The 12,201-nt window shown below is 37.4% G+C and overlaps 1 protein-coding gene across 1 annotated transcript in view; it reads right to left on the bottom strand.

Moving 5' to 3' along the window:
- LOC127411641 (mitogen-activated protein kinase kinase kinase kinase 5-like) overlaps positions 1-12,201 on the bottom strand; it is a 68,491-nt gene that overhangs the window by 5,442 nt on the left and 50,848 nt on the right. Inside the window, exons 21-31 of the mRNA XM_051647348.1 lie at positions 11,407-11,448; positions 11,001-11,085; positions 9,603-9,682; positions 9,438-9,498; positions 8,827-8,947; positions 6,966-7,024; positions 6,777-6,880; positions 3,479-3,656; positions 3,272-3,340; positions 3,059-3,151; positions 2,869-2,939 (exon numbers count right to left, since the gene is read on the bottom strand). Of these exons, the coding sequence (XP_051503308.1) occupies positions 2,869-2,939; positions 3,059-3,151; positions 3,272-3,340; positions 3,479-3,656; positions 6,777-6,880; positions 6,966-7,024; positions 8,827-8,947; positions 9,438-9,498; positions 9,603-9,682; positions 11,001-11,085; positions 11,407-11,448 (963 nt within the window). The remainder of the gene's footprint in view (positions 1-2,868; positions 2,940-3,058; positions 3,152-3,271; positions 3,341-3,478; positions 3,657-6,776; positions 6,881-6,965; positions 7,025-8,826; positions 8,948-9,437; positions 9,499-9,602; positions 9,683-11,000; positions 11,086-11,406; positions 11,449-12,201) is intronic.

Below are 12,201 nucleotides of genomic sequence, written 5' to 3'. Positions count from 1 at the left end.
CTTTTGCTTACATATGAAATAATTTCTCTCCCAGCTAATGCTGTTAATTACACAAGGGACCTTCGTACTAGGTATATTAGGAAAATATTAATTGTACTAATTATATTTTATTAGTCATCATTTTGGTCACATTTCAGCTTTTTAAAAATGAACAAATCTATGTATTCAATCAATAAATATGATATTATATAGCATGTTATTTTTTGTTACATGTGAATTGATTAATTGCATAATTTGCACTATATAAATTTACATTGATTTGTTGAACACATGTTAAAAACTGGTACTGTCTCTTTAAGGAAACTGGAATTGCTGTAAAAAGGGTCTGTAAATGAGCGCATTGTAATGAGAGAGACTCGAATTTGTCTCATATGTGCCATGCATGATAAGCATTCATTTTTTCTTTTTTGTTGTTTTTGATCAACAACTGACTGTATAGAACAGAAAGGGTATTAAAAGAGAGTATTTAATGAAAAATGGGTTGTGTGGATGTCGTCTTTGGACACTTTTACTCTCAACATACAGTAAAAGAATCTCGCTGCTGTACAATCCACCACTATACTACACAATTACTGTGAGTGAAATTGACAGTTACCAGCCTGTTGCTAAAAATATAAATTTTAGTCGCATAGTGCGAAATTTGGTTGCAAACTTGAGTGATTTACTCTCATTAAGCTAGTTTCCATCCAATTTTCGTGCTGTTTTATTATCGACAAAGTGAAAATGCATAAAAAAGTTTGCAAAATTTGCCATCTTCTGCCTGTTTCCATTCAAATGGCCTTTTATCGATAAAAATGCTGTGCGTGATGACATCATGCATAAAAAAAAAAAACACTTTGTCACTTAAGCTGTTTCCATACAGAAATGTGTGTATATCACTAATTGTGTACCTTTCACCTCCCAGATGTCCCTAATTCCCCCCCCCACCCCCAATTAATTGAGACAATTAATTGAAATTGGCCAGCTTACTGGCATATTAATTTCACAAATAAATGCAATCAGAAGACGAGGAATTGCAATCAAAAAGGATCAGTTGCCCTTCTGATAGAACTGTAATATTGGTCCTGATAATGCGCTTATCGCAGGTTGCCACCGGTTCCGACCCGGATAGTCATGGCCCTGTTCAAGCTGGCAACCTGCACCAAGTAGTGGTGGAAACTTTCAGTCTTAGTATAAGGACCCTCGAGCGTTGTGTGTTTGCAGTGTGCACAGCTATTAAAGAAAAATGTATGCAGTGTAATATCAGGGTTTACATATGATACATTCCTGATATTCAATGGGCTATTTTGAACAATCATCTAATCTAAAGCATCGCATATTTGTCCAGCAACTTTTAACAACCAACTGAACTTGATTGTCATTTTAAATTAATTTTAGCATCATAATGCAATACATTTTCTGAAGAAGCTCAGCAAAAGTGATCCGATGACCTCGGATGGTCCTGACCTTGAGAGGGTTAGATTTAAAATATTTAAAAGCGAATTTTCTGAAAGTGAACTCAGCATTAGACAAATAGTTCAGATAGTTTATAGCCTTGAAAAAAAGTGTAGAACATTCTGATAATGTCATTCAGCCAACTTTTTTCGTCTACAGAACAGAGTAAGGCTAATTTAAGTTTGTGTAAAGTAGTAAGTATATAGGTCTAACAATATAATTTTTTCGTTTGGTAATTTATTTTTTTTAAATGTAATGCTTTATTTGTTTGTTAACTTATTTTATTAATACAGGGAATTTTGCTGGTATTTTTTCAAAGCATTAGTCTATATGTTAGTGTTCCAAACAAGCACACTGAAGCTTTTCTCCTAGTAATGTGTATTTATTTTTTATTCAAAATATCTTTGTGCAAAGAAATATGTTTTTTGTATTGTGTGCCAATTATTTTGAATGGTGTGGAAAAGCAGCTTTAATAAATAAATGGATGGCTACCACGATTAAATTCAATGCAAAGAATGGCCATTCATTTGTTCTCCGTGCACTTGTCGATGACAGTTGCATGATACATATGAGATATTGTGACCAATCCATAACAGTACGAGTAATGCTTCACGTACAATAAATTGGCTTTCAAGGACATATACTGTTGTCATGATAAACACAGGCTAATGACTGGGGTAAATTATGTCATGTGACACTATTTTTGCGTTAATACAAATTTTCTTGACAAAAAGTGTTTCCAAACCAGTTTATTGCGACATCTTAAGTATCGACATAGAGTTTATGTGCTAGAGTTAAACGGAAAAATATCATGTCGACACTATTACATTTTTGCGATAATTTGCATTTTCATCAGCTATATCGGTAAACTTTTTGATGCGCTACACTTTTTGTCACAAAAAACCCTTGGATGGAAACACAGTTATTGTAGAGGGCTGCTGCATAGAGTAAAAGATAGATCTTGGGATTTAAGAATCGGTATCGAGATCGTTCAAATAAAGATTGCGATGCATCTAAAAAATCAATATCTTTACCCACCCCTATGCAGCAGTGACTAATACATCATATCATGAACACGATGAATGATTATCAATGCTTGAATCAAACTAGGGCTTTACACGCATCATTCCTGTATGTAAAAGGAGACAAATCAAAGAAGCGAAATCACTCACAGTAGCATTCATTTCTCCATTCATGTGAAACTGAACTACAATATCTAACAGGAGATGGATCATGTGCGCTCACAATGTCTTCACTCCTATTGGTAGCTTTAAAGATAAACTTTCTTACATTTTACATTTCAAAATAAACAGAGGAAAAAAGTTGTAATTAAATCATTTAATATTACTTTTTTTACTTTTGAGTTTAGAAAGTTCATTATGGTTTGCGGAAACCATTGATTCAAAATGTGTGTTGTAAATTGTGTGCGTTTACCTCATTTGATTTGAAACTCTTTCCCTGCATCCCATGTTTCCAGAAGGCCAGAACACTGTCCTGCAGACACACTGGTACAACACACAGACAAGTAAGACTACACAGACCGAAACATACACTATACAGAAAGATCATAATGATGACAGCCAGCAGCAGCACAGCTGAATGAGAGCAATAGTGAATCTCTTACCTACAGAGTCGACGCAGAAGTCAAAGCTCAGTTCAGACGCCAGTTTCTTATTAGACTTCAGCTTTCCCAGCAAGTTTACTATTTTTACAGTCTCTACAAACACACATATACACACTTAAGATCAGAGATGGGACTTACCCACAAATCTTCAAAAGCTTTTAAATTTTTTAATGCATGTTTGTGTTCTTTTCTCAGAATGATGATGTCACTCACTGTCCAGGCACACAAGTACGGTGTCTCTCTCCAACTGCGTCACGTGGATCGCATCAACCTGGTTACCACCTACACACAGGTACCCAAACACACACAGACACAAACACACAATTACCCACTTTTTTCAACAGGTACAACTGAAAGTGCTGAAAAGCATCATATAGGACAGCACAGATTAGAGTGAAGGGTATGTGTACAAGTCCGCACCTGAGGCGATCTCAGTGAACCAGGATGAGCAGGAATTGAGGTTGATGGTCTGGAAACGAACAACCTGTCCTGGCTCTGTGCCCTGACTGACTGCCACACAAACCAGAGGATACTCCTGCTCAGGGACCACCAGCATCTCAAACACACGCAGTGGACTAGGCAATGGGAAATCAAAGTGCTATGAGATAAAGAGAGACATTTAAAAGCAAAGTCAGCTAAATCTTGCCAAAACCTTCCTTTGGAGATCGATTCACCTTCCTTTAAAACTCAATTTATAAATAAAGCAAATACTGAGTGAGTGACTCCAGCCAGGTCTCCTAAGCAACCAAATTGGCCCGATTGCAAGGGAGGGTAGAGTCACATGGTTGTAACCTCCTCGTGGTGGCGGTTAGGGGTTCTCGCTCTCAATGAGGTGTGTGGTAAATTGTGCGTGGACCGCGGAGAGTAGCACGAGCCTCCACATGCGGAGTCTCCATGGTGTCATGCACAACGAGCCACGTGATAAAATGAGCGGATTGACGGTCTCAGAAGCGGAGACTTGTCCTCCGCCACCCGGATAGAGGTGAGTAACCGCGCCACCACGAGGACCTACTAAGTAGTGGGAACTGGGCATTTCAAATTGGGAGAAAAGGGGATAAAAAAATAAATAAAGCAAATACTGTATGGTTTATTAATTATAAAAATGCAAAAAGTTTTCTTTTAGGGATAGGGTTAGTCTATAGTAAATATAGTAAGTTTTATGTAAAAGATGGGTGATATACTAGTTGCAGTGTTGCCAGATCTCGAAAGAGAATCGAGCAACCTGGTCTGGAAAAACAAGTCCAATATAAGCGACGGCCACTATTTGCAAGTGACTTCATGAAGGAAACAAGCCTGAAGTCACGTTAATAAGCGGACATGACAACACTGCATCCTTTACATAGAAATAGGTTTAGTGGGTAAATAACATCTGGATTAACCATGCATTTACTGTATATGCAGTAATTATGGGCTATAAAGTCATCAAAAAAGTCTTCATTCACAGAAGGCTACATCCACAATGTCCAACTAACCAAAGAAATGTGATGCAGCGGTCTCCTTCAGAATCAAAGCACATAATTATCATTTTCAACTAAAAAGAGAGAAGCCTCATTTTTTCAGGCAGCAAGAAGTCCTGTAATTCTGTAAATTTATTGTGATAAACACTTTGATCTTTGGGTTACATGAAAAAATGATCGGAATCTGAGGGTGTTTTTGGGCCCTGGAGAAGTTTTGACATGCCTTGACATTTGTGCTTTTTTCAGTTGCTTAAAAACATATTAATGACTAAAGTCTGATAACACTGTATTCAGCACAAAAAGGGCTACAATATTATGTGAGCAACATGTACATGTTTGTGTTTTTGAGAAAATAACGTTTATGCGTGGTTTTTAAAAAAAAATGTAAGCACTGAAATAAGGCCATATAACACATACTAAACATTTGTTCACAAGACTTTTGAGAACTGGATCTTGTAGCCTAGAGTTTTTTTTTTTTTGCTACAAAATGATGTGAAAACCATCCTGATCACTCATTCATACAAAACAATATAGTCATTTAACTTTTGTAAGACACTTTTAGTGTTATAAAGGCCATATGCGAGAAGGCGTGAAAGATCATGAATATTGATGTGATTCACACCCAAGGAGACAAAGACCCCTCCCCTGGGAACAGAATAAAATGAAATATCTGACACAATATATAAAAAAAATTCAGGATTCTTTGATGTATAGAAAGTTCAAAATAACAGCATTTATCTGAAATAGAAAGCTTTTCTAACATTATAAATGTCTTTACTGTCACTTTTGATCAATATAATGCATCCTTGCTGAATAAAAGTATTAATTTCTTCAAAAAAAAAAAAAAAGATTCTTACTGACCCCAAATTTTTGAACGGTAGTGTATAATGTTACAAAAGCTTTCTATTTCAGATAAATGCTGTTATTTTGAACTTTCTATTGAAAGAATCCTGAAAAAAATTGTACACAACTGTTTTCAACATTGATAATAAAAATAAATGTTTCTTGAACAGCAAATCATCATATTAGAATGATTTCTGAAGGATCATGTGACACTGAAGACTGGAGTAATAATGCTGAAAATTCAGCTTTACATCACAGGAATAAATTCCATTTTAAAATATACTATATATATATATATATATATATATATATATATATATATATATATATATATATATATATATATATATATATAATAAAACTTGCCTCGGGGGCATTTACCATTTGCATTGATCGCCTCAGCACATTACCGTATGAATAGCGCCCTCTGTGTGTGGGTGTGATCACATTAGGGATAATTAGCTGAGCCAGGAGAAACTGTACATCGCTTTGTTTCATACAGATTACATTGCAGGAGAATATTTGTTTTAAATTTGAATTGTTTTATTTAAAAGTAGACATTTTAAGCTTTCTTTAGACATATGTTTCATGTTTGTTTGATAAGTATTCGCGGAGTTTCAGTTCATTTTTGTGACGTGTTTCAGAAAGATTCTCGCAGAGACAGAGACGGCTGAAAGCGCACCCTGTTCATTTTCTTTATTTTACAAAAGCACAAAGTTTTGCTGTTATTGTGAGTGTACACAAATAAAAGTAGACCCTTTATAGTTTCTAATGATGTCTTACACTTATCTGTATGCCCAAAAATGACGGAGTATTTTAAGTTGTTTCCGCTGTTATGAGGAAAAAATCCAGCAGGACACGCCAGCACGTCCGTTGACCCCTGAGGGTTAACCAGTTGCCAGCATTTAAAAATAAAGTTTTCACTCGGGAACAACTGAAGTTTTTGGCTACGTTCTGCAAATAATTTAGTTTGTTTACGGATTTTGTTACTGTTATAAACCCTTTGATTTTGGGTTACATTAAAAGATTTATCTTAATAAACTAACGTTATTAACCAGTTGCCAGCATTTAAAAGTAAAGTTTTCACTCCAGAACAACTGAAGTTTTTGGCTACATTCTGCAAATAATTTAGTTTGTTTACGGATTTCATTTCTGTGATAAACCCTTTGATCATTGAAAAAAACATGAAAAAAACATGTTTTTTTTAATGAAATAATAACGTTATTAACCAGTTACCAGCATTTAAAAATAAAATGTTCACTCTGGATCAGCTGAAGTTTTCGGTTATGTTTTGCAAATAATTTCGTATGTTTACGTATTCTGTTCCTTGAGCAGTTTCTTGTTACTGATAAAAAACAATAGAAGACTATGATATGTCTCAATTTAGATAGTTAAGCAAATTTGTTTGTGTTTCTAACCTTTATAAGCATAAATCTCTGCATGGGTTCGTACCACTGGAGCAAAACAATCCCAGACTGCAAAGCACCGCAGAGATACTTATGACCAGTGTAGGGATTACGCACTAAAAGAGACAGAAAGAGCAGAGGGTCAAACTGAATGCTTGCATGTATTTTTGTGTGAATTAAAGTGCATATTAAAAGATTTACCAATGCAACACTTGTGGCAGCCCTTGGTGTCTGGAATCTTGGTGGTGAGAGCAAATCTCCTGTAGAAGAAAAACGCACAAGAACAGGTCACTAGGTCTGGATGATAAAAAAAAAAACTGATATTTTTCAGCCTTTTGGCTTTATTCAATATACAGTATATCTTGATCTTGATGTATTTACTCTGAAAATGGCTTAAAAGGATGATGTTTTTTCCAAAAGTTCCACAACTTCGACAAAGTAGCTATATTGAGAACTAAACTTCAATATAAGAAGTTTAGTTCCGTAAGAATCAAATTTAAAATAAGCAGACATTTTTTTACACACTGTTTTTCACAAAATTAACAAAAGGAAGAATGATACCTAATAATTTTCATTTATGCTCAATAAACATCTTAGGTATAGACCTATAACAATACATAATAATAAACAGTAATGTTTCCCTACATATATTTTTACTAAAACAAAATAATGCCACGCAGGGACTTCCATAAACATTAAAGCCCTATTATGCTTTTTGGGATTTTACCTTTCCTTTAGTGTGTAATATAGCTGTTTGTGTATGTAAAAGGTCTGCAAAGTTACAAAGCACAAAGTCTACACCAAAGGGTGTTACTCTCTCCCACAGAAAACACTGCTCCTGAACTGCCTGAAAACGCCTGGTTTGCAGTCCAGCCATTACTTCCGTGACTTAGCTATGTCACTATGTAATACATTTGCATAATGCCCGCCTAAGGGCTACTTCGGTTATGGTAAGGGGAGTTACATTTCCGACACGCTCTAAGCAGTTGACCAATCACAACAGACTGGGCCAGTTGACCAATCACAACAGACTGGGCCAGCTGACCAATCACAACAGACTGGGCTTTTCAGAAAGGGGGGCTTTAAAGAGACAGGAGCTACAACAGAGTGTTTCAAACAGGGTGAAAAGAGGTGTTGCAGCAATGTACAGTATTTTGAACATTAAAGCATGTAAACGTATTCTAGTAAAATAAAATTATGAACCTGTAAAAGAGCATAATATGGGCTCTTTAAGTGATGATGCAAACAGAACACTGAATCAGAGTTTTCAATAGATTCATTGCATTGGATAGTTTGAAGAGATTCACAGGAATCAACTTAACAGCATTTTTGCATATTTAAAGGGATGGTTCACTCCAAAAAAAAAAAAAATTCATTTTTTCACACTCATGCCATCCAAGATGTGTATGACTTTCTTTCCTCGTTAAACACAAACAAAGATTTTAATAAGAATATCTCAGCTCTGTAGGACCATACAATGCAAGTGAATGGTGACCAGACACTTCAAGCTCCAAAAATCACATAAAGGCAGCAGAAAAGTTCTGAAAGTGAAAGTGGAGATTTGAAGTAAATAAGGATTGAAATATTGATCTGTTTCTCATACAAAGTGATTGGATTGCTTCAGAAGACATACATTAAACCACTGGAGTCATATGGATAGCTTTTATGCTGCCTTTATGTGTTTTTTGGAGATTCAAAGTCCTGGCCACCATTCACTTGCATTGTATGGCCCTACAGAGCTCAGATATTCTTCTAAAAATGTTTGTTTATGTTCAGCAGAAGAAACTAAATCATTCATATCTGGGATGGCATGAGAGTGAGTAAATGATGAGAGAATTTTCATTCTTGGGTGAACTATATCTTTAAGATGAAATCAGTAGCTGTTAATTAACATTTGTCTCAACATTCTCATACTTGCAAGTTGTGAGCCAAGCATCACAAAACTAACGACGCACTCTTTAGGACACTTGATGGCCAGATAAAAAGGGCATTAAAATCAATCATAACTCTGACTGTGAATCTGTGTGTGTGTGTGTGTGTGTGTGTGTGTGTGTGTGTGTACCTGGGCAAAATCTTGTCAGGGAATCTGTGGGTGTGGAACTGGAGTGGAGTGCCCAGTCCTGGTTTCCTGAGCTGTTCAAACAGCCCGATCAGATTATGCGAATACAACTGAAATGTCTTCCCTTTAAATGAGAGATAACACACATCATACTCCTACTATGAGATATGACACGTACTACACACAGGATATCACACTTATGACACAACTTGTATAATTTGTGCAGATGAGAATGGAAAATAATGCCCCACCGCAATGAAGTCATTATTTTCTGCACAAAGAAAAGCTGAGCTGTGTAGTTACGCAAATACAACCAAAATAAGAGTAAAATCAGTGAAAGACAGTGGCCAAGGAGATGATGTGATATTAGCTGTGTGCATATGTGCTGTAAAGGACAGAGGTTTGCGATTTTACCTTCTGATTATGGTGATTTGGGCATTAGAAGAGCCAGCAAGCAGTAAAATCAGCAGTGAATAGAGGGAGAGAGAGAGACAGACAGACAGACAGACAGGGGATCATGTAGGAACCACACAGCGATTTTCAGTAACAGAAAGACAGAGTGTGATCAGATTTAACAAATTACAGCGTGAGCTGCTCGAAAAACACTCACTCACCTGATAATGACATCAGATTATTATTGATTATGTAGAGCCATGTGCATCGTCGTGGAAACAACTGAAACACAACACAGCAGGTTATGAGTTCTTGGACCAAGGTTGGGCATGATGGTCCGGTCAGGGTTAGAGGGTAAAGGTCAAAGGTCTTAGTTTAGGATGTACCTGTTCCATAGTGGCTTCATGTAGCTCATTTAGGTTCAGAGTGTAGATGCCGTCTTCTGTGCCAAATATCAAATACTGGTCTAAAAAAAACACCCAAACACAAGAATAGTATGTCACTTTGAATCTTGAACCTTGATTATTACTTATCTAATTAACATACGTAAACACAGCTGGAGCTATGGGGCACTGCTCCAGACACATTGAGAAGTGGTACTCATACAGGTGAGGCAGATTTGAGTTTGGTCTGTGATGTGTCCCAATCCCATTCACCCTCTTTCTCCCAATATGTCCCTATTCACATCTCTCTTATAAAAGAGCAAAAGCCCCAAATTTTAAAAACAACATCAATACAGACTATTTCAAAGTTATTCAATTTTTAAGTCTCCGATAGTCTCAATACAGTTATTGTTATTAATTTTAGCATTAAGTAAAACTTTATAACACTTTTTATACATCAGTAATTAAACATAATACAATGCTTTTCAGATCATTTGTAAGCACTGCACTGTAAATCGCTTTGGATAAAAGCATCTGCCAAATGCATACATGTAAATGTAATTTTTTTGTACCCCTTTTTCTCCCCAATTTGGAATGCCCAATCCAAAATGCGCTCTAGGTCCTCGTGGTGGCGTAGTGACTCGCCTCAGTCCGGGTGGCGGAGGACGAATCTAAGTTGCCTCCGCATCTGAGAACGTCAATCCATGCATCTTATCACATGGGTTGTTGAGTGCGTTACTGCAAAGACATAGTGCGTGTGGAGGCTTCACGCTATTCTCTGCGGCATCCACGCACAACTCACCACACGCCCCACCGGGATCGAGAACCACATTATAGTGACCACGAGGAGGTTATCCCATGTGACTCTACCCACCCTAGCCACCGGGCCAATTTGGTTGCTTAGGAGACCTGGCTGGAGTCACTCAGCACGACCTGGATTCGAACTCACGACTCCAGGGGTGGTAGTCAGTGTCTTTAATCGCTGAGCAACCCAAGCCCCCTTAAATGTAACTTTTTTAATAAACTTTCAAAAATAACATCTAAGCTATGTCCATGATATTTCAAAAAATGTGAATGTCCATTTATGATTTGTTAAAAACTATATACAGTTTCCACACTTTTGGAAAATGAATTTCATTAATTTTCCATTTATCTGTGATTACTGGATAAGGATTTAAAAAATATAATTTTATAGAGATTGCACACACGAGGATAAACTTGCAGCTTATGAAATATTTTTGAGCAGAGCATAACTAGAAAACTGTATATTTCACAATAGTAATTTCAATGACTTTAAAATGTAATTAATTTCCCTGCCTTTTCCAGGCCTGGAAATCACAATTTTAACCTCTCCTGATATTTCTAGGTTTTCCATGACTGTGGGAACCCTGCATCCTTTACCTTTAGTATCTGGGTGAATCCATGAAGTGGCGCAGTTAACTTTAAGAGGACATCCATCAAACACCTTTGAGAAGCAAGCTCCCATCTACAGACACACAAACAGACAGACTGAGATAATATGTTTGACTGTAATGTAACACAGAGTTACAATAATTGACTAAGCAACATCTATGAGCCATGAAGAGAGATGGGGAGATATCATGTAATGAGGGGCAGACTGGGAAGAGAATTTTGGCCCTGGATTTTACATAGAAACCGGCCTAAAAGATGTTGAGGCTGTGCTTTTCTGCATATCGCGGCGGCCCGTTTCAGATCATCACCGCTTATTCTCCGGTTCTCCCAATGGCAAGTCCGCCCCTGCATGTAATCAGCATATTCAGTGTGATGTGTGTGTGATGACACTCACCAGGACCTTGGGTGTGGGTGGGAGGCCGTTTATAGCAGGTTTCTATAAAAAGACCATGAGACATTTGAGCACATAAAACTCATTTAAGTAATGGAACAACATTCCCTACCTACAATATTTGACGCAAATTTGTCATCAGATACTCATGTTAAAACATCCTTTATTTATTTTTTTATTTTCTCCCATTTTCTTCCCAATTTGGAATGCCTAATTCCCAATGCGCTCTAAGTCCTCGTGGTGGCGTAGTGAATCTGGGTGGCGGAGGATGAATCTCAGTTGCCTCCTCAGGCCCTTATGGCCTGTATGTTAGGGTGGCAAGAAAGAAGCCTCTTCTGAAAAAGTGCTACACTAAGTCTCATTTGGACTTTGCGAGAGAAAAAACGGTCCGAGACTGTCAATCTGCGCATCTTATCATGTGGCTTGTTAAGCGTGTTACCGCGGAGACGTAGCACGTGTGGAGGCTTCACACTATTCTCCGCGGCATCCACACACAACTCACCACGTGCCCCACCGAGAGCGAGAACCACATTATAGCGACCACGAGGAGGTTACCCCATGTGACTCTACCCTCCCTAGCAACCGGGCAAATTTGGTTGCTTAGGAGACCTGGCTGGAGTCACTCAGCACACCCTGGATTCGAACTTACTACTCCAGGGGTGGTAGTCAGCGTCTTTACTCGCTTAGCTACCCAGGCCCCCAAAACATCCTTTTATCATCTCAGAAACATTGCAAGACTGCATCCTATGTTATCAATCTCTGTGGCTGAAAAGCTGATCAATAATTCTCTCACACTGA

Source organism: Myxocyprinus asiaticus, chromosome 21 (assembly GCF_019703515.2).
Source record: "Myxocyprinus asiaticus isolate MX2 ecotype Aquarium Trade chromosome 21, UBuf_Myxa_2, whole genome shotgun sequence".
Classification (NCBI taxonomy): domain Eukaryota; kingdom Metazoa; phylum Chordata; class Actinopteri; order Cypriniformes; family Catostomidae; genus Myxocyprinus; species Myxocyprinus asiaticus.
This window is presented reverse-complemented; position numbering and strand designations above follow the sequence as displayed.